The 25,382-nt window shown below is 44.4% G+C and overlaps 2 protein-coding genes across 7 annotated transcripts in view; both read right to left on the reverse strand.

Annotated features, from left to right (window-relative positions):
• Positions 1 to 1,418: 1,418 nt before the first annotated feature.
• LOC133381264 (zinc finger protein 629-like) overlaps positions 1,419 to 25,382 on the reverse strand; it is a 44,216-nt gene continuing 20,252 nt past the window's right edge. For 4 of the 6 annotated variants that reach the window (XM_061620152.1, XM_061620156.1, XM_061620153.1 and 1 more), the window contains 4 exons: positions 12,327 to 12,425; positions 7,407 to 7,504; positions 6,001 to 6,130; positions 1,419 to 2,546 (listed from right to left, as the gene is read on the reverse strand). In XM_061620152.1, coding sequence (XP_061476136.1) covers positions 1,600 to 2,546; positions 6,001 to 6,124 — 1,071 coding nt within the window. In that variant the 5' untranslated portion in view covers positions 6,125 to 6,130; positions 7,407 to 7,504; positions 12,327 to 12,425 and the 3' untranslated portion in view covers positions 1,419 to 1,599. The remainder of the gene's footprint in view (positions 2,547 to 6,000; positions 6,131 to 7,406; positions 7,505 to 12,326; positions 12,426 to 25,382) is intronic. The other 2 variants (XM_061620157.1, XM_061620158.1) reach the window with 2 other exon arrangements.
• Positions 21,954 to 24,698, reverse strand: LOC133378881 (zinc finger protein 232-like). Its single transcript, XM_061613494.1, has 2 exons — positions 23,903 to 24,698; positions 21,954 to 22,034 (listed from the first exon to the last, which is right to left on the reverse strand). Exons 1-2 carry the CDS (start codon positions 24,653 to 24,655, stop codon positions 21,954 to 21,956), a joined length of 834 nt encoding a protein of 277 aa, XP_061469478.1. The 5' UTR covers positions 24,656 to 24,698.

The raw sequence follows: 25,382 nt of genomic DNA on the forward strand, positions 1-25,382 counted from the left end.
GACAGTAGCAAATCCTATAAGTGCTACCCTCAATTCATCTACCCCTTTACCCTCGTGAGGTAAATTGAATGTTATGCACTTCTCCACCAGCTCCTCTCTTTTCATTTTTATGTATTCAGCCATGGTGTTTGAGTTCACTCACTCTTTGCCACACACTCTTTGCCAGTCACTCTCACAAGTAATCTTGTTTTGTTATTTCTGTTTGCTACACGACTATTAGGGATTGCCTAGTATTCGTATCTCACTGCTACAGCCAACACCTGTGACATAGTCTCCTTTGTCACCACGTGTCTTTGGGACTCTCTTTGGTTCGTATCTGGATTCTCTGTTGTTCGTATCCCACCGCTACTGCCACCACGTGTGATGCGTCCTTCCCTGGCTCTCCCTGTCAGGTTCCTACCTGCTCGTGGTTACTGCCTGTCTCTAGGCACCACCAGGGACTCCACCAGTCCGGACCGCACTCTCTTATGGTTTACCTATCCGCTCTAGCACAGATCTCAACAGATCCCCCTGCTAGGCAACCACCAGTCACGTCCTAATACTAGTATTCCCAGAGACTCTGAATACTGGTATTGTTATTCTCTTCACCGCTGCCACCATTTGTTACAGTTTTCCTTCAGCCTTGGTCATTACCTTACCCTCCCTTCTGGTCTGTGAAACCCCAGCCAAGGATCAGGCCTTTGGTAAACCAAATTAAGTCTTTATTAAAGATAACAAAGCTAACAAGATTAACAAGATTTCTTCTTAAGGCACATAAGCATATGGTTTTACTCAATACTAATCCGAACTCCACCTCCCTCCTGGTAAACAACTCTCTAAACCCCACCAAGCAACCCACTCAGTTCTCTTCTCCCCCCTGATTCCACTCTCACTCTTCCTTTTATACATTCAGCCATTTTAAACACTCAGCCAATCATCTCGCATTCTACTGCCCATTCACTCCCCCTCCTCTTTCACTCCACTTACCATGTATCTTCTAAAACAACAACACTTACCATATATACATTAATATAGGAACATCACAAGGAACATCAGGCCCGGGGCCAAATGTGGCCCTCCACAACTCCCTACCTAGCCCTCAGGCTGCTCCATAGGGCCTCTCCCCAGGCCACACCCTCCGCTGGCGGTACTTGGTGCTACCATCAGCTACTTTTTGTTGTGTCCTTGGATTGTTATAACACCGCTGGCCTTTGTGTGTGTGTTTGTGTGTGTGTGTGTGTGACTGCCTGTGGCCGAGATAGAGCCTCCTGTACAAAGGGAAGAATCCCACATCATCCTCTGCTCTACACAAAGGCAGTCCCCATAGTGTGCTACGCTGAAATCAAGGAGCTCACGGTTGCAAAGATAGCACTGTTACCCCCCCACACACACAAGAAAAACCAAAGAGATACTGCATTTTTCATTTAATTTTGATTTAATTCAATTCTCTGTAAATGCTTCCTGCTCCTACAGGGGGACAAATAAACTGCCCACTATTACAATCGCCATAGCAGAGATACAGAGGAATATGAGGCTGAGAAATATTATCCCCACACCATAGATGAGGAGAACTGAGATAGAGGGAGTAACATGGTGACACTCCCAACACAGCGTTGTCTCTCACGTATGAATTCTCTGATGGCTTCTCAAAGTGTCTCCCCAATTAAAGCATTTCCCACACTCAGGGCATTCATAAGGTTTCTCTCCAGTATGAATTCTCTGATGTCTCTCTAAATCCATTCTCTGCTTGAACCTTTTCCCACATTGAGAACAGGTGTGTGGTTTCTCTCCAGTATGAGTTCTCTGATGTCTACTCATGTTTCCTTTTTGATGGAAGCATTTCCCACACTCAAGGCATTTATATGGTTTCTCTCCAGTATGAATTCTCTGATGTCTCTCCAAATCCCTCCTGTGACTGAAGCATTTCCCACACTCAAGACATCCATGCAGTTTCCCATTATGGATTCTCTCACTAAAGCATTTCCCACACTGAGAACTTTTATATGGTCTCCTTTCAGCCTGAATTTCTTGAGTTCCCTTTACTGACTTTGCATAATTTCCACAGTCAGGAGAGTTATTAGGCTTCTCTTCTGTATCATGACTTTGATGTCTAACCAAATAGCATCCTTTCCCATCCTCAGGGAACATGTTCTGTTTCTGTCCTGTTACAGTTCTCTGGTACTCATCAAAGTATGAAGTTTGCTGGACATTTTCCTCTGACGTGAAGCATTCACTGTGGTCTTCACTTACATGCATCATAACAAGTTCTGGCCTGTAGCGATACCTCCTGCCATACTTGGAGAACAAGGGCATTTTCGCTCTTGAGTGTACATCGGAAGGCTGGTCCTTTGGAGCTGGAAGACCTTCTGTGAGCTCACCATGTTCATTCTCTCTCTCCACTGGCTGCTTCCACTGATGCCCTTTGGATTCGCCTCCTTTCTCCTTCCTCTCAGCTGTCTCCAGCACATTCCCATGGCTTGTCTGCTGAGGTGTCCTTGGTGTGTCCTCTGGCTCATTTTCTCCAAACAGAGGGTTCTCCACCTTGAGCCCAATTTCCTTTCCATCAGCTGCTGAGACAGAAAGAGAAATTTTGCCCATGCTCTTGTGACCTCCTTTCAAGATGTCTGTAACCTACTTTTGCCTAACCTTCCTGTCAGAGGTAGTTCCCTCTCTGCTACAGTCATCTTTCTTTCTTCTCTCTGGTGACCTCTTTTGAAAATGCTTATAACCTAATTTTTCCTGGATTTTTCTTCCAAGGTATTTCCCCTCTGCTACCTCTTCTCCCCCCCCCCCATAAAAACTTAAGAGTCCTGCTGGATCATAGCAAGCTTGTATCCAACCCAGCATCCAGTTTCTAATTGTGACCACCCAGATGCCTCTGGGAAGTCTACATGTGCAGCATGACAGAAATATCCCTCTCCCTTATTGCTCCACAGCAAATGGTATTCAAAAGGCCTGGCTCCTCTGATCCTGGAGAAAGCATATTACCCTCATTTGTCCATTAATAGCTACGTGATAGTTTAACTGACCTGTATTGGGGACAAAGAAAGAAATAAAAGTATAAAAGTTGAAAGGAGGTGTCCAGTTTGGTATGAATTATCCTTAAAGAGAAAGAGGATGAAAATGTTTCTGAATTGTCCTGATGGGAACAGGGTTGAACTAGGCAGTGTAATGACAGGGAGACACGATAACCTTCCAAAGACATGCATGGGCCACAGGGGGAAATGCACACACATGAGATATTTGGGGCTGACACACTATTATTTATTATTCAATTTATATCCTGTCCTTCCTCCCAGAAAGCCCTGGGTGACAAAGAAAAACACTAAAAGCACTTTAAAGCATTTTAAAAGCAAAAGGCTTTAACACACATTAAAACAAAAGATCTTTTTAAAAAAACATTTGAAACATCTTAAAAAGCAATTCCAACACAGATGCAGACTGGGATAAGGTCTATCTAAAAGGCATGTTGAAAGAGGAAGGTCTTTGGTAGGTGCTGAAAAGATAACAGAGATGGTGCCTGTCTAATATTTAAGGGGAGGGAATGCCAAAGGGTAGCTGCAGCAGCACTAAAGGTCCCCTTCCTATGTTGTGTGGAATGGACGTCCTGATAAGATGGTATCTACAGGAGGTCCTCACCTGCAGAGGTTAATAATTGACTGGTATGTAAAGGGTAAGATGATCTTTCAGGTATCCTGATCCCAAGCTGCATAGGGGTTTGTACACCAAAAAAAGCATTTTGAACTTGGACCAGTACCTAATGGGCAGCCAGTGCGGTTTTTTTCAGCTGCAACACTAATGCTAGAGTCTCGAAGGCAAGATGGGTGAGTTGGAGTACTTGGTTGTAAAGGAGAGCATAGATATAGCGGACGTAACAGAGATCTGGTAGAATGGAGAGAACCAGTGGGATGCAATCACCTACTGTTACAAACTCTATGCAAACCACAGCGACCACTGATGAGGTTCCCACTTACTCATGGAAGAAGCCTCAGATCTGGGCTTCAAATCTTGGTTAAGAGGGAGCCCTGGTTAAGGCTGGGAAAAGAAGCTGGGGCCAGAGCGGCAGGGGAGGGGAAGAGTGCAGTCCCGCAGCTCCCGATAGAAGATTGGGATCTGATTTCAAAAACGCTGCTTTTTCTTTTAACTGCTGTTGGTTTTACTTGTTACTTTGCTGTTGTTTTGAGGTTGTGCTTTTGTCATATTTTGTACTGCATCAATATGGCATAAGTCGCTTTGTGTACTTTTGCAGGAAGGGTGAGGTATAAATTCATTAATCATGATAATATAGGAAGGACAGTAAAAGGCGTAATGGGGGTGGGGTCACTCCATGTGTCAAAGGGGGCACAAACTCAAACAAGGCAGAAATCGCAAAAGTGGTAGGCTCCTCCATAGAAATGCTCTGCCTCCCCATAGCTCCGGGAAAGAGCGCCTGCTTGGCATGCAGAAGATCCTAGGTTCAATCCCCAGCAACTCCAGGTAGGGCTGGGGATGAGTCTGTGTTATTATTTTAATTTATTACCCACTCTTCACCCCGAGGTTCCACAGCAGGTTACAACAGTTTAAAATACGTCATTAACATCACAAAAATGGAGTATTGCTATTTATTATTATTATTATTGACAATACTGGGCCACATGGACCAATGGTCTGGCTGCATAAGGCAGCTTCCTGTGTTCCTATGAATCTAAAAGTTGCTTAGTGTGAGGGACATATTTTTGTCATTTCTATTCCCATCTACCCAGTTTGGAGAGATCCTTTTGGAGCTCTTTGTGATACCTTTTTACTTTTACCTGTCCCTGCACACCTGACTGTCTCACTGGTCCCCCCAACTCTGCCCCCTGTCCCTTGCCTCTTGTGTGTCGTGTTTCTTTGATTACAAGCCTGCGGGCAGAAGTTCTCTTGTGTTAATTGATTGTACATAAGCCACTCCGGCAGGCTTTTAGGGTGAAGAGTGGGGTACAAATACTCTACATAAATAAATACACATCTTTTATAAACAAGTTAAAAAGGACTTGTCTCAGTACAGATCCTTGGGGGTGATCCCACTTTTCATATCCCTGCATTGTGAGAAATGACAATTTGTATCTACTCTCTTCTGCGTCTTTAACCAGTTACTGATCCCTAAGAAGACCCGTCTGATGACTGCAACGTTTATTTAGGAGCTTCTACATCTTTTTGAGGCAGTATGGTTTAATTATTTTTTAATAATACAGGAGCCACACACCATAATGTGCTTTGTAATCAAAATTTAAAAATACTGATACTAAAGATTAGAAACTTGATATATTTTAAATGAAGAAATCTAGGGCTACCTTCTGCAGACTATGAAACTCAACAGAGACAGATGCTTCCTCCACGGCCTGATAAATAATCTTGCAGAGGGCCATATTTTCACACATACCCCGACCTAAACATTGAAGGAAATCTAGAGATGGAGAAAGAAACTGGAGAAAAGTCTTACAATAATTTCTAACAAATTGGGGGGAGGGTGTTATTTGAATATAAGAACATAAGAAGAGCCTGCTGGGTCAGGCCAATGGCCCATCTAGTCCGGCATCCGGTTCTCCCAGTGGCCAACCAGATTTGCGGCTTGAAGTTGCTTAATATATATTGGTTAATATAGAAAAAGCCAAACAGTCCCACCCTCAGACCTTTGTGCATGCCTAGCAATTGACATCCACTGGGCTCCAGAAAGCAACAGTCCCAACAGTGGCAGCGCACAGGGGAAGGGGCCAAAAAGAAAGAGAGGGGAAGGAAGTGAAAGCCAAGGGAAGAGAAAGGAAGGAAAGTCTCAGCTTTTGATGGAAATTTCTGTACAAAAAGGATTGTACTGTAGGAATAGAGTATTGTACTTTGGGAATGGATTAACATTCCTTTATGTCAAGTTTCTTTTCATACATATGCATTCAAAAATGGAAAGAGGCCTCTTTTTGTCTACCAACTGTTTTGAACCCTACAAATGGCAAAAGGTTTGCCTGATGTTTACTGGATTTTCTTGACCAGAAGAAAACAATTCCTTACCCAAAGAATCTCTGTTCCCACCATCCTCCTCCTGCAGGACTTGCCAGACCATGGTCTTTTGGACTGGCTGGGTAACACTCAGCATGACTATCTGCAGAGGGCTGCCCATTTCATCGAGATCCATTGTTCCCTGCAAGCACAAAAATTCCGTGAAGGAAGAACACAGGACTATTACATATACAATCCTTAGTCCACTGATAAATGTTCAGGGACCTGGTTTACACATCACAAAAAGCCATAATGCCACCTTGGTCTCCTTCTGTGAGGAAGGGCGGGATATAAATCTAAGAAAGAAAGTAAGTAAGTAAGTAAGTAAGTAAGTAAGTAAGTAAGTAAGTAAGAAAGAAAGAAAGAAAGAAAGAAAGAAAGAAAGAAAGAAAGAAAGAAAGAAAGAAAGAAAGAATTTGTGTTAAGCCATAGTTTAAGTGTGAACTTGCCTCCCACTTACCCCACCCCCAGTGGGTAGTTCCCAGACAGCTAAAACAAGCCATACTATGGTTTGTCACATTATCTGATCCTGGACCTTGGCTTGTTTATTTCAAACAAACCATGAGCAGCAAGTTCAGAAACAAACCAATATTTCTGACTTGCCATTTGTGTTTTTTGGTTTGAAACAAACCACCATCTGAGTTCAGATGGCACAAGCCATAGATTTGAATACTATAAATGTCTGAAGAAACATTGAAACAGTTTAACAATCCGGAATAACTGTCATCTTTACATTATTGTGTCATTTTTCATTGCCTGTCATCACTGTATATTTTTTCATGTTACTATATTCATTTCAGGTCTCATGTTCTGGGCCTCTCAATATAATTATCCATTCTGCTATTAACAGTCATTGTGCTTGCCTTTATTATTATGCTAGTTTTCATTTCGGCTGCATGCCACAGTGTTTTGCAATTTGGGTAGTGACTTTTTTCTGTGTATTTTATGGTTGCACTAGGAACCTTCTCTCTTTGGTTGGCAGTACAAGCAATAGACAGGCCATACGGGAACTGGGAGAAGCCACAAGATGGTCCACGCAGCGGGGTGGGGGGAAGGCATGTTCACAATAAAACCATTGTTCAAACAAACTGTGGGCTATTGTGCCATGCAAACAAGGCCAGGGTAACAATGGGGGGAATTGCCCCACCCAACCCCCAACACTTACAGAAGGGCCACTGGAATAAATATATACTAACACAGGCCACTGCCAGAGTATTGAGTTTGGGCTTATGCTTCTAATCCTACATATGTTTGGGAGATATGGTGTCTTTTAAACCTTTCCCAGCTGTCCAAACATGAGCACATCTCAGGCAGCCGGTCTGCATCTAAACGAACTAACTTTTCAGCAGCCATTATCACAGAATATGTTGCCCTGATTCCTATACATCTACAGCTTTGCACATAACGAAGCGACTCACCAGAATGTCACCTGCCTCTCTCCCACCAATTTGATCCACTGCCTGTCCTTCAGGAGAAAGCGATGAACTGGAATGACTTGAGACTTTGATTGCATTGCCTGCAGGGGATGGAATGGAGATTTTAGAAGGGGAGCCTGTCTTCCCCTTTGTTGTTAGGGTGATTCAGAGGAGGATGGGAGTCCTTTCCCTTGGGCACAAGAGGGAATTTTCAATTCAGTGGTGGGAAAAGATGCTCTTATTGAAATCCCTGGTCTTCCAACTACGATAGGCTCAGGAGCCCTGGCTTCCATTGTACCTCATCACCATCCAGGAAAAGAGGGAGAGACTCTCTTAGGCTGCCTTTTTGAGCCTCATTGAAAGCTGGTCCATGACGCAGCTGAAGTAACCCTTACTATGTGAAGAGAAGTTGAAGCGTCTGAAAGAGCTCAGCTTTGATCCAACAATTCAGGCTGTGCACAGCTTATTTCAAGGATCTTGCACAGAGGGGCTGCTAGTTCTAGGAGTTCTAGGAAGCGGCACTTCAGCTGAAACTGACCAGGGAAAAAGCCTGGTAGGTTCTGATCAAAGCAGGATTCTTGGATATGTATAATGCTATTGCATTCTCTCGTTTTGGTAGAGAGACCTAGTTCTGGCACTTTGGATCAGACACAAGAAGAGGCTGAGCATCCTGCACCTTCCAGAGTGGCACTGAAGAAAGACATTCAGGGGAGGCAGCTGCTCTGATCCCCTGCATGATAAGCTGCATTTGCCAAAATTCCCTTGTCCACAGGACTGGTACCAGTGCTGTAGCCTTGGCCTTCACATGGTCAGCCCAAGCATCTCACAAACCCAGAAGGTGGCAGAACATAGTAGCTAATTCAGTGAATTCTTACTAGAGATGTGAAGGCCCAGAAAAAAACTGGATATTTGAGGAAAAAACTGGTTTTTTCCTTTTTTCCGAAACCTTTTTTGTTTTTTTTCTGAAAAATTGAAAAAAATGAAGAAAAAATGGAATATGGAATGTCTTATTTCAGCATGATGCATTGAATATTGGTCCTCCGCTTTTTCTCAGTTCTTTTTATGGGAATGGGTGCTTTATGTCTGCTTGACACTGTGGAGGACTTGTTGTTCTTATGTGCCTTCAAGTCGATTACGACTTAAGGCGACCCTATGAATCAGTGACCTCCAAGAGCATCTGTCATGAACCACCCTGTTCAGATCTTGTAAGTTCAGGTCTGTGGCTTTCTTGATGGCATCAACACATCTCTTGTTTGGCCTTCCTCTTTTTCTACTCCTGTTTTTCCCCACATTATGGTCTTATAAATCATGTCTTCTCATTATGTGTCCAAAGTAGGATAACCTCAGTTTCATCATTTTAGCTTCTAGTGACAGTTCTGGTTTAATTTGTTCTAACACCCAATTTGCAGTCCATGGTATGCACAAAGCTCTCCAACTCCACATTTCAAATGAGTTGATTTTTTTCTTATCTGCCTTTTTCACTGTCCAACTTTCACATCCATACATAGAGATCGGGAATACCATGGTCTGAATGATCCTGACTTTGGTGTTCAGTGATACATCTTTGCATTTGATGACCTTTTCTAGTTCTCTCACAGCTGCCCTCCCCAGTCCTAGCCTTCTTCTGATTTCTTGACTATTGTCTCTCCATTTTGGTTAATGACAGTGCCAAGGTATTAATAATCCTTGACAAGTTCAATGTCCTCATTGTCAACTTTAAAGTTACATAAATCTTCTGTTATCATTACTTTAGTCTTTTTGATGTTCAGCTGTAGTCCTGCTTTTGTGCTTTCCTCTTTAACTTTCATCAGCATTCTTTTCAAATCATTCCTGGTATCTGCTGAGAGTATAGTATCGTCTGCATATCTTAAATTATTGATATTTCTTACTCCAATTTTCACACCTCCTTCCTCTTGGTCCAATCCCACTTTCCGTATGATATGTTCTGCGTACAGATTAAACAAATAGGGTGATAAAATACACCCCTGTCTCACTCCCTTTTTGATGGGGAACCAATCGATTTCTCCATATTCTGTCCGCCTCTTGTCCAGAGTATAGGTTGTGCATCAGGACAATCAAATGCTGTGGTACCCCTGTTTCTTTTAAAGTATTCCATAGTTTTTATTTATTTATTATTTTATTTATACCACACCTTCCTTCTAGCAGGAGCCCAGGGCGGCAAACAGAAACACTAAAAACACTTTAAAATATCATAAAAAAAACCTTAAAATACATTAAAACAAAACAACGTTAAAAACATTTAAAAAAAACTTTAAAAACATCTTTTTTTTAAATAGGGTTAAAGACATATTAAAAGACATATTAAAAGCAATTCTAACAGATGCAGACTGGGATTTTCCATGATCTACACAGTCAAAGGCTTTGCTGTAATCAATAAAGCATAGGGTGATTTTCTTCTGAAATTCCTTGGTTTCTTCCATTATCCAACAAATGTTTGCAATATGATCTCTGGTGCCTCTTCCCTTTCTAAATCCAGCTTGGACGTCTGGCATTTCTTGCTCCATATATGGTAAGAGCCTTTGTTGTAGAATCTTGGGTATTACTTTACTTGCATGGGATATTAAGGCAATAGTTCGATAATTACTGCATTCCCTGGGATCCCCTTTCTTTGGAATTGGGATATATATTGAACGCTTCCAGTCTGTGGGCCATTGTTTAGTTTTCCATATTTGTTGACAGATTATAGTCAAAATTTGGACAGATTGTCTCAGTAGCTTGTAGCAACTCTATTCATATGCCATCTGTTCCTGGTGATTTGTTTCTTCCAAGTATTTTAAGAGCAGCTTTCACCTCACATTCTAAAATTTCTGGTTCTTCATCATATGGTTCCTCTGTGAATGAATCTGTCATCCTTTCATCTCATTTATAGAGTTCTTCAGTGTATTGCTTTCATCTTCCTTTTATTTCATCTCAGTCAGTCCTGTTGATTATTCAACATCCCTACTCTGGTTTAAATTTCTCTTTCATTTCTCTAATCTTTTGGAATAGGGCTCTTGTTCTTCCCTTTTTGTTGTCCTCTTCTATTTCTATACAATAACTATTGTAATAGTTCTCTTTGTCCCTACATACTAGTTGCTTTATTGTTGCATTTAGGGTTCTGACCGTGTTTCTATCTCCTTTTGCTCTTGCTTTCCTTCTCTCTAACTATTTTAACAGTTTCTTCAGTCATCCATTGACGTCTTTCTCTCTTTTTCACTAGAGTTGTCTTTTTGCATTCTTCCCTGATAATGTCTCTGACTTTACTCCATAGTTCTTCTGGCTCTCTGTCAACTAAGTTTAAACACTCAAATCTGTTCCTTATTTGATCTTTATATTTTAAATTGTATTTTGGCATTATGATTGCTTTGTTGTTCTTCTTTAGCTTTACTCTGATTTTCGATATGACCAGTTCATGATCTGTACTGCAGTCTGCTCCTGGTCTTGTTTTTGCAGAAAGTATGGAACTTCTCCATCTTCTGCTACCAATTATATAATCAATTTGATTCCTATATTGACCATTTGGTGATGTCCATGTGTACAGTCGTCTTTTCAGTTGCTCAAAAAATGTGTTTGCAAGAAACAGATTATTGGCTTCACAGAATTCAATAAGTCTTTCTCCTGCTTCATTTCTGTCTCCTAAGCCCCATTTCCCCACAATTCCTAGTTCTTCTCTGTTCCCTACTTTTGCATTCCAGTCCCCCATGATTATCATCATATCTTGTTTTGGAGTGTGATTAATTTCCTCCTGTACTTCTGTGTAAAATTTCTCCAATTCTTCTTCTGTGTTTGACGTTGGAGCATAGACTTGGATGATGGTTATGTTAATAGGTTTCCTATTTAATCTCATTGATATCACTCGCTCAGACCTTGTGTTGTAGCTCCTAATTGCTTCGGCTACATCACTTCTCACTATTAAAGCAACCCCATTTCTTCTTGATTTCTCATTTCCTGCATAAAATATTTTGTACTTGCCCGATTGAAAATGTCCCATTCCCATCCATTTTAATTCACTCACTCCAAGTATTGTAATGTTGATACGCTCCATTTCTTGCTTGACAATTTCTAACTTTCCCTGGTTCATGCTTCTCACATTCCATGTTCCTATTGTGTGTGTCGTACAACTCCGGACTCTCCTTTCGCATCTGTGTGCATCAGCCTCTGGGCTTCCTTTTGGCTTTGACCCAGCTGCGTCATTAGTCACAGCGCTACTCGTACTTGTCCTTTGTTCTTCCCCAGTAGCTCAGTGAGTGCCTCTGACCTGGGGGTCTCATCTTCCAGCACTATCTCGTGTTGCATTTTGGATACTCTGTTCATAGGGTTTTCATGGTAAGAGGTATTGAGAGGTGGTTTACCATTGCCTTCCTCTGAGTTTGGCTGCATCTTAGTCTGGTGTCTCAGCTTTGACCATTCCGCCTTGGGTGCCCCTACTGGGAGTCTAGCCTCTTGGTCTAGACTCCTGACGGCATTGTTCTCAGCTTCTTCAACACTCTCAAACCCCCTCCCCACGTTAAGGTGTGCAACCTAAAGGAGGTATGGAGGACTAGCGGAGACATAAATAATTTTCTTTGTTATTAATGTTGATGGTTTCTTCTGGGTTTTTTAAATAGTTTTTTTGCCTGCTGCTCATAAACTGGCAAAACCAAAGAGGGTCTTTAGAGTTCAGGTGTTCCTTACAGTTCAGGAGCTTGTAGCTCCATTTGTTACAAAAAAAAGTAAAAATATACCAAATGTGATAATTTTATGCCAAACCAACTTGTACATAATTACATTTTATGTTCCTCAAGTTACAAAGTGCCTTCCAATCTGTAAAAAGTGCTAATATTGTATTTTTTCAATTTTTCAAAAAAATTCCATTCCCCCACCCCAACCCCATTTTTTTTCTATGGCTTCAAAATTTCTGGAAACTTTATCTCTAATTCTTACCCGTCACATTGATCTCCCTGTCCCCATTTCACTTGACTTCTTTGTAGATCTGACCCTGCACAGCATCCGGGAATTCATGCCCTCCTCCTTCAGAGGCCCCTAAAACAGGAAGGATGGTCCCAATCAATAGAGAGAGACATGGCTGGGAGATGAACTGCCCTAAGCAAAAGACACATTCTGCTCCCTTCAGCCCTATGCCATTGCATTCCTTTTGCAAAATAAACGTCTCACCAGCTCACAGGTTCTCATGAGGCTTCTCCAAGGCCAATGAAGTTAAGCAACTGAACAGCACACAAGTTTAACAATTCCCTCCATTCCCAGCCAGCAGATCTATTTAGGTAGGGAATGCTTTTTCTGCTCTCTCTCACACAAAGGCGATTTACAATCCTTAATATCTAAAAAGACACATTGTAAAGGGAAGATGAATTGGGAGGGAGGGAGAAATACACAAACACAGGTTCAAGTTTTTAATTCCAGGAGGTGGTGCATGATTGCCATCAGTGTGTCTATATGCCCAGAAGAGTTGCACCTATAGATTTCCACCCTGTCAGGAAGCTCTTAAATTGGGGGTAGCCAATGTGGTGCCTTCCAGACATTGCTGGACTCCCATCAGCCAATATGGTCAACGATCAGGGATGATGAGAGTTTTAGTTCAGCACCATCGGCAGGGCACCGTGTTGGCTATCCCTGTCTCAAAAACACAATAGCCCTGTCTGAAATAAAAAGTAGGACCTTGAAGGGCTGCTGTGAAGATATGGGAGACAAGGACTGCAAAGAATTTTGATACTAAAAACCGGTAGAGGAATTGCAGAGAGACAGTATCAAAAAGCCTTATCAAATCATAGTTAAGAAATTGTTATTAATGATAATCATTTGTCAATAACAGTAATCGTTATGGTTAGTTTTGGACAGGAATCATAGTAGCTCTGATATTCATCTCATAAACTGGTGAACATACATATGACACAACAGTATGTATGATATGAATGTAATTCCTTTAAAATTGTTTAAACTCTTGATATGTTTTGCAATAAGCCATGTATTAAATAAAAATAACTAACAATAATTATGATACAAAGATTAGGTATTATATGTGGCTGTCTCGAGCATTCCTCAGTTGGGGCACTTTTTGGAAGCATTTAAAATGCTCTAATGTAGAATGCCATTCTGCAGAAAAAAGTTAAGACAGGCCAGGAGGCATCAATCCTTGCTGTCCATTTGAAACTGAACTACAGATGGTCACCTACTCTACATGCTGTGTCTCCTAGAGACTCTAACCATGACCAAGCCCTCACCTGCCACTGTGATAAGGGATGTCCTTGAGAATAAGCATTACTAGATCAAGGTAGGTATAACAAAGTTTTATTGCTGCAGCAAGGCGCTAGGGAGTCAAGCTCAGCCAACAGCGCGCCAAAATGCAAAGAACAGAGAATACTTATACTCTTTGCCTGGGCTCTGTCTCTGCATCCCATAATTTCAGTCACAAATTGTTACAAAAGAACATTGCCTTATAAGGCTATGAATACAGCAAAACAACAAGTGCATATGTGTCAAGATGGCGTGACTGCAATGAAAGTAACATTTGGAAGGTACAACATACTAAGGGGTTATTTATCCTTATCATTCCCCCCTTTAATACTTTAACTTCTTATTTTTAATAATTAAAGTATTACACAATACTGTACTACAAATGATTTTTTTCTTCTTCTTCTTGAGGTACTGGCTGATATCGGTTGGCTTGTAACACCATCTGTCGGGCTACCTGGTTTTCCACTGTACCTAAAATTATACTTTTAAAGCGATTTACGATTACTGACAAAACACATGGCAACAACAAACATAACAATAATAATACAGTGACAATACCTATTAACCCTTTCAATCCTCCAGACCAGTTGAACCACGAACTCCAATCACCTAAATCTATTCCCTTCCAGGTTTGTATGGGTACATGGGCGAGTTTCTTCATCTTATTTGTAAGATCTTTTACAGCCTGCCCATTGTTGTCAGATTCAACAATTTGCAAACGCCACCCTCTTATTTGATCTAAGGTACAGTTATGCAACTGACATAACAAAGTGGTGGAATTTGCTGCATCACATACCACATCACAGTTTATAAGTGGATTATCACTACCAGGAGTACAGACACACCAAGTACCATTTTTCAATTGAATATGGGTTTGATTCCACCTATGCATTTCTTTGCTACAATTTGTAATGGGACAGTAGGCAATAACACAAAATTGTTCCCATTGCATAGTCCAATTGCAATATGATTTTCCGACCAAGACCCCCTCCGACAGATTCTGTTGTATGCAATAATGACCTCCAGGATTCCAGCGGACTTCCCAATTGTGATTAGTAGTCCAAAGGTCACTTCCATTATGAACATCACTCTTGTTGCTTAACAACCATTTAGGGTTTAAGGGGATTGCCATCCACGGCCATTTAGGAAACCCCTGAGGATTTCCACAAATCCAGCAATTTGACAGATTAAATTTTTTTGCCACTTGATTTACCAATGTTAGAAAGGTATTTTCTTGGCAATTTTGACACATGCCTGGGGGTTCAGATGCTTGACAATAAGGGGGAAACAATATCAGAATCAAAAGAACTAAGAACTGAAACAAAATGATCACATAAGACAATTTACAGCAGGACATAATTGCTATTTCTGGACAGATCTGGATCTTCGGGCGGTGTCCCACTACTTCTTCCGGGTAAGTAGGGGATGCAACACCCTCTGTGGTTTCGCTCACTCGGTTGCCGGTCCCGAGGAGGCTTCTCCCGTCGCATCCCTGCTTCCAGTAGTGGCACGCTTCTGGATCCTCATCCGCAACGCCCCTGGTGTGTTGGTTACTACTTCCCATTCTGGATTCGCTGCTGGTTTCACTCTGGTCCAGTGAATCCATGGAGTCTGCCCTTCAACCTTCAAGGACGTGGGAGTAACCATTATTACTGCAAATGGACCTTTCCACTTAGGCTGCAATGGTTTATCATCCCATACCTTGACCCATACTAAATCCCCTGGCTCAAAGGCGTGCATGTTAGTTGTAACTTGTAATGGACTGGGATCAGTATACTGTTGTAATTGTCCAACAATCCTATTCAGAGCCTGCAGTTGTTTCTGAAGCCGTACTTGTCCATGGTCTTCCAATACCTCAACTCCAGTTGGCAGAGGTGTGGTCTGCCATACATTAATTCATACGGAGTGTAGCCTGAGCTTCGTGGGGTGCATCTGGCGTGTAATAAGGCCAATGGTAACAGCCGAGGCCATTTTTCTTTAGTCTCTATGCATAACTTAGTGAGATGAGCCTTGATGGTCTGATTTGCCCTCTCAACCATTCCGCTACTCTGTGGTCGCCATGCACAGTGTAACTTCCAAGTCAACCCTAATGCCGTTGATAGACTATTCACTAGAGTATTTACAAACGCTGGTCCGTTATCAGAATTGATTTGTATTGGTAGACCATATCGAGGAATAATTTCTTCCAAAATAAATTTTGACACTACAGCTGCTGTCTCTCCTGTTGCTGGTTTAGCCTCTATCCATCCAACGTGCTGGACCACCCGACACTCATTGCTAATTTCGTTCACCAAGCGCAGCCAGCGGTGAGGGATTATTTTCTGAATTTCAGACCTGGATGGGGGGGGGAGGCTGTGACTGTGATTTTGGAAGTAGCAGACTTTGTTTGGGATAAGGACAAGGAGAAAAGCAGAAAGAAGGAAAAGAAGGAGGATTTTGAAATGTTGGCTCTTGCTATAAGAGGCCAGCCACCAAATAGAGGATTTCGAGGCAGGGGTAGAGGCTTTCCGAGGGGGCCGAGAGCCGGAATTCAGAGAGGAAGGGGACAAATGAGGAATTCTTGGCAGGGAGATAGGGCTTGCTTCCAGTGCGGTGAATACACTCATTTCAAGAAAGTCTGTCCGTGGAGGACAGGGGACGCGCAGTACACCACTAACAATCCTTTCTACCCAGATTTCACAGGAACCAGTGCAAACGTAGATTTTCCGCCACCGCCTCCGCCTGTTGCTGCTCAACAGACACCGGCTGCGTGGGATCAATACGGCGGGCGCCAAATGCAACAACAGGGCCAACAATGACTACCCATGGAGAGGGAGGGGTTAGGAACAGGACTAATGAATCTTATGTCTCTGGCAGGTCTCTTTCTTTCTCTTTCCCACCCAATCCAAGAACCCAGACTTTCCTTAAACGTGCAGGGGCAAACAGTGACCTTTTTGGTGGACACAGGAGCCACGTATTCTTTGATAAATGTTGTTTCTGACAATTGGTTGAGTAGGGAAGTAAAAATGACAATGGGGGTAGATGGAAACCCCACACCTATGTGCATTACGTTACCATTACAAGTGAAATACAATGATAAGATGTTTAACCATGTTTTTCTTTATTCTGCTTCTTGCCCTATCTCCTTGATGGGTCGCGATATGTTGTGTAAACTGGAGGCTACCTTAACTTGCACCCCTGAAGGGGTGGGTTTACTGATGAGCGTTTTGGGGGTACCCGAAGGGAACACCATTAAACACAAACACATAGACCATCATTTGCCAGAGGACCTTGCTGACCTGCCGTCGGATTTATGGGGCACAGAGGACACGGATGTAGGATTGCTGCGATCAGTGAGCCCTGTTAGAATCCAGGTAAAACCGTTCCTCCCACCACCAAATGTTGCTCAGTACCCCTTGTCCTTAGAAGCCAGAGAAGGCATACGCCCCATAATTGAAGGGTTCATCGCTAAGGGAGTCATCCGGCCACAGCGAACCCCCTGCAACACGCCCATCCTACCTATAAAGAAACCCCCCAAGAAACCCGGAGACCCCATACGGTGGAGATTTTGCCAAGACTTAAGGGCGGTAAACAGGTACGTGGTCCCCTTGCATACTGTTGTTCCAGATCCAGTGACGATCATCAGCCAGATCCCGTGGGACGCTAAGTGGTTTACCGTCATTGATCTAAAAAATGCTTTTTTTAGCATCCCTCTCCACCCAGATTCGCAGCATTTGTTCGGGTTCGAATGGGACCAACGCTCTTTCGTGTGGACAAGAATCCCACAGGGATACTGTGATAGTCCCGGGGTGTTTAGCCAATGTTTGAGAGACGATCTGGAAGGGTTCACCCCAAAAAGGGGTTCCGTTTTGGTGCTGTACGTTGATGATATCCTGATTGCTAATGGACACCAGGCGGTGCTGCGGGAAGACGGTAAGGCCTTCTTACTATACTTACACTCAAGGGGTCATAAAATAGACCCGAAGAAAATTCAGTGGCTGTCAGAAAAGGTGAAATACTTGGGGTTCATTTTGACACCGGAGGGACGGCAAATGGACCCTGGGCGCGTTACTACTATACAGAATTGCCCGCTTCCTAAAACCAAGAGACAGTTAAGAGGGTTCCTGGGCTTGATTGGGTTTTGCAGACCATGGTTGCCATCTTGTGGCGAATTGAGTAAACCGCTACATGCGCTTACTGCGAGTAAAGCTCCTGACCTGATACAATGGAGTCGGGACAATGAAAAAGCATTTGAGTTATTAAAACAGAGCGTGGCCACATCGATGTCTCTGAAACCTCCAAATTACGGCAAACCTTTTCATTTGTTTGTCCACGAAAGATCGGGGGTGGCCAGTGGGGTCCTGACGCAGCTGTACGGCCCCAGCCACTTCCCAGTGGCGTTTTACTCGCAACAAATCGATAATGTGGCCCGCGGAACCCCCACTTGCACACGCACCCTGACTGCAGCGGCCCTACTTCTAACTAAAGTGAAAGGGCTGACTTTAGGCCACTGCACTACGGTTTGGACTTCACACGCATTGTCAGCCTTGTTGCGTAAAGGTACCACACAGGTGTTTTCAGCCCAGAGACAGCAACAGCTAGAGGCGGAACTCCTGGAGGACCCCAACGTGCGATTTGAACGTTGCGGACCGTTAAACCCGGCCACCCTCCTACCCGAGCTACCTCCACCCTTTCCGGACCATGATTGTGTGGAGGTTTTGCAATCTACTCTGCAGATCAGGCCAGACCTGTCTGACGAACCGCTACCGGAATCAGATGTCATCCTTTTCACGGACGGCAGCTCCTACTACCAGAATGGGGTAAGATACACGGGTTTTGCAATAACGACTCAATGGGATGTGGTAGAGGCAGCAGCGCTCCTGGGACGATGGGGTGCACAAGCAGCAGAAATTTACGCCCTGGCCAGAGCATGCCAATTATCAGCAGGAAAAAAGGTGACCATCTTCACGGACAGCAGGTATGCTTTTGGGGTTATACATTGCCACATTCATTTATGGAAATATCGGGGGTTTACAACTGCAGGGGGCAAACCAATACAATACTTGGAACTTGTGCAGAAATTATTACAGACTATACTAGAGCCCTCACAATTGGCAGTAGTGCACTGTAAGGCACACACTAAGGACCGCATGCCAGGCAGCATTGCTTCCTATAAGCATGCCTACATTAGCCCTAGCAACGACTGCTTTTCTCCCGCCGGTATCTGTTTCAATACCCCCACAGGAGCTGAAGCGATGGACAGAGTTGGGAGCGATCCTGAAGCAACAACTCTGGGTTATGCCTGACGGCCGAGCCTGCTTACCCAGAGCAGTATACCACACAGCAGCTAAGTGGTTTCACGATCACGGAGGCCACTATGGTACACATGCGTTGGTGGACTCAATCACACGCTTTTGGTACGCCCCCGGAATCCAACCAGTATGCGGGGCAATAGTGAAAGCATGCCACATTTGCCAGGCAAACGGGCCCGCCCTACCAAATAGGGCTCCGCAAGGGGGTAGACCTGTACCAGCTGCACCTTTTCAGCATGTACAAATTGACTTTGTTGATCTCCCAAAAGCAGAAGGGAAGAAACATCTTCTAGTCATGGTATGCCCCTTGACAGCATGGATAGAGGCTTTTCCGACCACGAACGCCACCGCTACAACGGTAGCTAAATTATTGTTGAAGGAGATTATACCGCGGTTTGGAGTCCCAGAGGTAATAGACTCGGACCGCGGAACACACTTTACAGGACAGATTCTGACCAAAATAGAAGAAGGTTTGGGAATCAAGCATTTATTTCATACTGTTTATCACCCGCAATCATCTGGAGCTACGGAAAGACAAAACCGGGAAATTAAAACAGCATTGGCTACAGTTTTCGGGGTCCAAATTAGTATAACTGCGTGCTCCCTCTAACAAGCGCGACCAGAATTTCCTGGGAGGTTCGCTGGCCTCTTGTTTAATTGCCATAAATTTAGCTTGGTTGGGGGGTTTCTGTGACATTCGCTCTAAGTGCCTCAAAATCCTATCTCTATCGGTCTGCAACTGAGCGCGGCGAGGCTGCGTCCAGTCTCCCGCTACCCAAGCTGCAGCCGCCTGCGCTTGTTCCGGCCAAGCCCTGTTTACCGCCGCCTCGGCGGCCCAAGCAGTCTCCAACGTCCACAACCTGCTACGCTCTTCACCTGTCAAAACTCTCCTTAGCAAATGCTCCACATCCGAGTACGTCGGATTGTGGCTCTCAAATAATCTGGCTAGCAATTCCCTGATTTTTCTTGGCTGTTCCCCAAAGGTTCCAGCCATGGTACTCCATTCCTTTAAATCCCATTCCAGCCAACTTTTCAACTCCACTACTTCTGTATGCTGGATGCCCCCGCGGCCATCCACGTACGGTTGGTCATGTACAATTAAAGGCATTTCCAACGCCTCTGCCTCTTTTCTTTTCTTATCTTTAGGTCGCTGGCGCGAATGCTGGCGCGTGTCCATACCCCCTGAGGCCCCCTTCTCTTTTCCTTTTTCGTCTGTCTCATCATCTGAGACAACCAAGGAACCCCTCTCCTCCAGATTGGGATACCCGCCCCCGGGAGCTGGTTGCGGATCTGGAGCAGAGGGTATTATAGAACGAGTAAGAACCGTCCTTCTATTTGACGTATCGTCATTAAAATACTGAGGAGGGGGTTCCTCAATGGACAAAGTTCTAACTGCCATCAAAGTAAGACTATCCCACTTTTGCGACCCTATTTTCCATAGGAGCCAAAATTCCAATTGATCCGGGTGGGTATCCCCAATCCGCCTCCGCACTCCCAGTAACGGAGCGGTTTCAAAGGATCCACCCCTCGGCCACCGTTCACCCGGTGCCGACACTGCAGTCATCCGCGGCCACTCCTCCTCACAGAGCTCTATCATTTTACTCTTTTTCAGGCCTCTTCTTCTAACCGGCAATTCCTCTTCTTGCCACAGCATGCACATGATTCCCAAGGGGCTGTCCTTTACCGGCACACTCCCTTTATTTCCCATGACGTCTGGCAGCGGGTTTTTCTTTCCTCAGCTGTGCTTTATCCCCAAAGTGTCAAAGCCGCCCGCTTTTATTGATAACCGAGAAAATTTTCTCGTGGCGCCTGTTATCAAATAAAGGGGTGCAATGGCAAAAAGGGGGTCCGCACAAGGGATCCCGGACGAGCCCCCAATTGTTAGGTCCAAACCCAACACGCAAGCCGCCCTGTCTCCCCAACTCTCTTATTACACCCGGGAAGAGTGCGGAGCTGGGTGCAAATGAACCCACTGTCAGAGATCAAGTAACACAAGACAAAAACCTTTGCAAAGGGGACCCAATACTTACACGCCGAAGCCTGAGAGCATGGGAACCTCGTTTATTTGCGTGCAGGAGAATATATAGGCTCACCCCGAAGTTTACAGTATCGGGTGTGCGTCATAATAACAAAAGCAAGCAATTGCCAATAATTACAGTTCTAGAAGCATATGAAAGGAGGTAAAGGGGTACAGGAAAGGGGTAGAATTGGAAACATCAAGACTATCTTCCAGACTCCATGTCTGCACATTTCACATGTCCTTGAGATAAGCACTCTGTAACAGTAGACAAAGACAACTATTGAGGGGAGGCCCAGCTGCAACCGGGCGCCCCCTAAACTGGAGACAGACATGATATTGCTTTGCTTGCATATCAAAGGTACAAAACAAGTCAAGGATATGAGGGGCACAAGAACAGCATTTGACATTCCTGTGTAAGGCACATTAGCAACAATAAGCAAGGTTTCATGAATGTGATAAAGAAATGCATAGTAGGGAGGTTTCCAGCTTAAACCGGCTTTTATTATGCGAGCCACTGGAATGTAGGTAAGGGTCAAGTCACCAGGAAATAAACCGACATTTAATATCAAAAGCCAAATAAAGGCCACTTTGGTTCTATTTCCCAGAAAGCCCAAGCTGGTGTTAGCCTAAGTGAACTATAGTATTTCAAAACAGGAGATCACAAATTATCCTCAACAGTACAAACAGCAACGAGCAATACCTTTAGTCCACAAGCGGCTGGCATATGGCTGTAGTCAACCTGAATCACTTGAAAGGGCCTAGTACCCTTCAGTATGGCTCCTGGGGTCAGATTTGGTCCGCGACGAGGATTCACTTGTGCACAGGTAAGGCATTCTTTGGTGATTATATCACACCATTTAGATATATGGTCAATATAATACCATTTCTTTAACAACGTTTCCAGAGCTATCTTTCCCAGGTGGCATTGTTGGTGAACCTTGGAAACTATAGGATGAGCCAAATTTTGAGGTATCCAGACATAACCGTCAGGTAAGACTTTCCATCCACTCACATCCCGGTAACTATAATCTTGAGCTTCTCTTTTTTCCTCTGGAGTGTAGACAGGACTTCCCACATCCGTGGGAACTTCTACATAATACAGGTGAGCAAAACTCCTGGCAACAGGGGGGGCTTTAAGAGCTGCAGACTTAGCTGCTTTATCGGCCTGAGCATTTCCTTGATGGACCGGACCATCCTGTCTTTTATGAGCCCTACAATGTACCACAGCCACTTTCCTAGGTTTCCACACTGCATCTAAGAGTGCCCTGATTTCATGTGCGTACGCTATAGGCCTTCCTTCAGAGGTAAGGAATCCTCTTTCCTTATACAGGGCTCCATGCACTTGCAAGGTGAGGAAAGCATTTTTATTATCTGTATAGATTGTCACTTCCTGTCCTGCTCCTTCCCGTAGGGCTTCAGTAAGTGCTATAATTTCAGCTTTATGAGCCGAAGTTCCTGGGGGCAGCTTGCCATGCCGGACTATATGTCCTCCTTGTTCCACTACTGCGTATCCTGCTACTTTAGTCCCTTGCTGTAAGTAACTACTTCCGTCGCAGAATAGGGATTGTCCCTTCCTTAATGGCTGATCTTTTAGGTCCAGTCTACTGGAGAACACTCTAGTCATTATTTCTTCACAATCGTGTACTGGCTCTTGCTCTGGCACTGGCATTAATGTAGCTGGATTCAATGTTGCCCTATCCTGTACAATCACGTTTGGATTTTCACACAACTGGGCAGTATATTTAATTAGACGGGAACTTGTCATCCATTTTGGCCCTTGTTTTTCCAGCAGATTTCGAATGGAGTGTGATGCAGTCACTTGAATGGTTTGCCCGAAGGTGAGTTTCAATGCTTCAGTTAACAACAAGGATGTAGCCGCAATGCTCCTCAAGCAGCCTGGCCAGCCTTGGCTTACGGGGTCCAATTTCTTACTTAGATACGCCGCGGGGCGTTCCCAGGAGCCCAAGGCTTGGGTCAGCATTCCCACCGCAACTCCTCTTCTATCATCCACAAATAGTTTGAATGGTCTTGTCGTATCGGGTATCCCTAATGCTGGTGGGTTTAGCAGGGCATTGTTCAGTTTTTCCAAGCTCGCAACGTGGGAGGGCTCCCAATCTAAAGGGGCAGTTTCTGGCCTCCATTCTTGTAACATGGAATATAATGGTTTTGTAATGGTAGCATAGTCCAGAATCCATATCCTGCAATACCCGGCCATTCCTAACAATGTACGGAGCTCTTTCTTAGTTTCAGGTCTTGGTAGTGAACGTATTGCAGCAGTACGAGCCGGACTAAGGTACCTTTGGTCCTTCTGGATTATAAATCCTAAATATTCTACTTCCAACTGACAGATCTGGGCCTTCTTCTGACTTGCCCGGTAACCTAGGGCCTCCAAGGTTTGCAACAAAGATTTGGAATATTTCCAACAAGTATCAAAGTCTGAACTGGGGAGCAAAATATCATCCACATAAATTAACAAGGGCCCATTTTCCTCCTGCCAGCTGATCAAGTCTTTATTCAACTGCTGGCTAAAAATAGATGGGGAGTGGCAGAACCCTTGGGGCAGCCGGGTCCACGAGTACTGGCTAGTAACTCCTGTTTGGACATCTTCCCAAGTAAAGGCAAACAAAGGTATTGCTTCTTCAGCCAACGGTATGCTGAAGAACGCGTCTTTCAGATCAATTACTGTGTAGATAGTACTCCCTCCAGGTATTCTTCCCAACAAAGTGTAGGGGTTAGGTACTATAGGGGTCATGGATATGACGGATTCATTTACTGCCCTCAAGTCCTGTACTGGACGATAATCGCCTGGGCTCTGTCTCTGCATCCCATAATTTCAGTCACAAATTGTTACAAAAGAACATTGCCTTATAAGGCCATGAATACAGCAAAACAACAAGTGCATACGTGTCAAGATGGCGTGACTGCAATGAAAGTAACATTTGGAAGGTACAACATACTAAGGGGTTATTTATCCTTATCAACTGCCCAGTCTTGGCCTCCTGCTGGCTCCTCAGAAACTCCTCCGCCAGGGCCACCCCCTGGGAACACGTCTCCGGCCCACCTGCTCGGATCCAGCCCTGCAGTTCCGGCGGGAGGCTGGCTAGGAACTGCTCCAGGATCAGCAGCTCCAGGATCTGCTCCTTGCTGCGTCTCTCCGGCTTCAGCCACAGGTGGCAAAGCTCCTGCAGCTGGCTGTAGACCCTTCGGGGGTCCTCCACCTCCTCGCAGCAGAATTGCCTGAAGCACTGGCGCTGAGCCTCCACCCTCAGGTCATCCCCTCGCAAGATGGCCGCCTTCACCTTCCCATAGTCCTCCTGATCTCCGGCTTCTAATATGCTAAAAGCTTCTTCCGCTTCCCCACTCAGGGCTGGCAGGAGCAGTGCAGCCCACTCTCTTCTAGGCCACCGGCAGGCTTTGGCCACTTGCTCGAAGGAGGCCAGGAAGGCCTTGGCATCTTCCCAGGGGGCAGACTCGGGCACCCCCGGTGCATCTTCCCCTTCTGTCTGAATGGGCTGCAGGGTCTTCAGGACCTCCTGCCATTGAACTTCCCAGTGCTCTGGCATCCCCTTGCAAGGGTCCCCTTTGCCTTCTTGCGACACTCCCCATCCTAGTCTCTCAGTCGGATATTCAGAATAAACTGCTCTGGTGGCTTCTTCTGCTCTGCCTATGTGGCCTTCTAGTTTTCGGCCTGCAGATTTTTGCTCCTTCATCCCTTTACTTCTCAATCGACCTCTTCAAATCCAGAAGCAGAGAGCAGATGAAGGTTCTTTCTGGCAGGTGGATTCCTCACAAAGACCTTTGCTCCCAATCCCCCTGATCTTGTGAGAAATGCAGAGGGAACAATCCAACTTCAAATCCTTGGCTGATTTTAGCCCTCCACTGGGATGAATCAGACCTGCAGAGATTTGCCAGGGACAAAAGAGTAGCAATTGTCAGAGGCCTCCAGTAGTCCATTTCCTAGAGGCATTCCTGAGTTGGGGGGAGGGAGGGCAGTTTCTTCCTATTAAAAGAGAGAGGCAGAACATTTACGTGAGTAGATAAGATGGCCACTTAAGCATTGCCAGAAAGAAAAGAGGAAATACATCACATACAAAAGGACAAAAAGAAGACACAGGTTTGCATAAAATTTGCATATGCTGCTTTATAAATAATTGCTATAATTTAAATAAAAATACAATACATATGTGCTGTGCAGTGGTTAGTGTGTCAGACTAGGACTTGGGAGACCAGGGTTCAAATCCCTGATCAGCATGAAGCTCTTTGTGTGACCTTGAGACATCAGCACTTCTTAGCCTACCTCCTCAGGGGGTTGTCATGGGGATAAGATGGAGAGGGAGAGACCCATACAAGCTACCTTGAACTCCTCGTAGAAAAGGAGGGATATACAGGTAAAAATAAACAGTCCATGTGCTTTAACTCAAAGCCTGCTCTCCCTTC

This window comes from Rhineura floridana, chromosome 3, assembly GCF_030035675.1.
Source record: "Rhineura floridana isolate rRhiFlo1 chromosome 3, rRhiFlo1.hap2, whole genome shotgun sequence".
In the NCBI taxonomy this organism is placed as follows: Eukaryota; Metazoa; Chordata; class Lepidosauria; order Squamata; family Rhineuridae; genus Rhineura; species Rhineura floridana.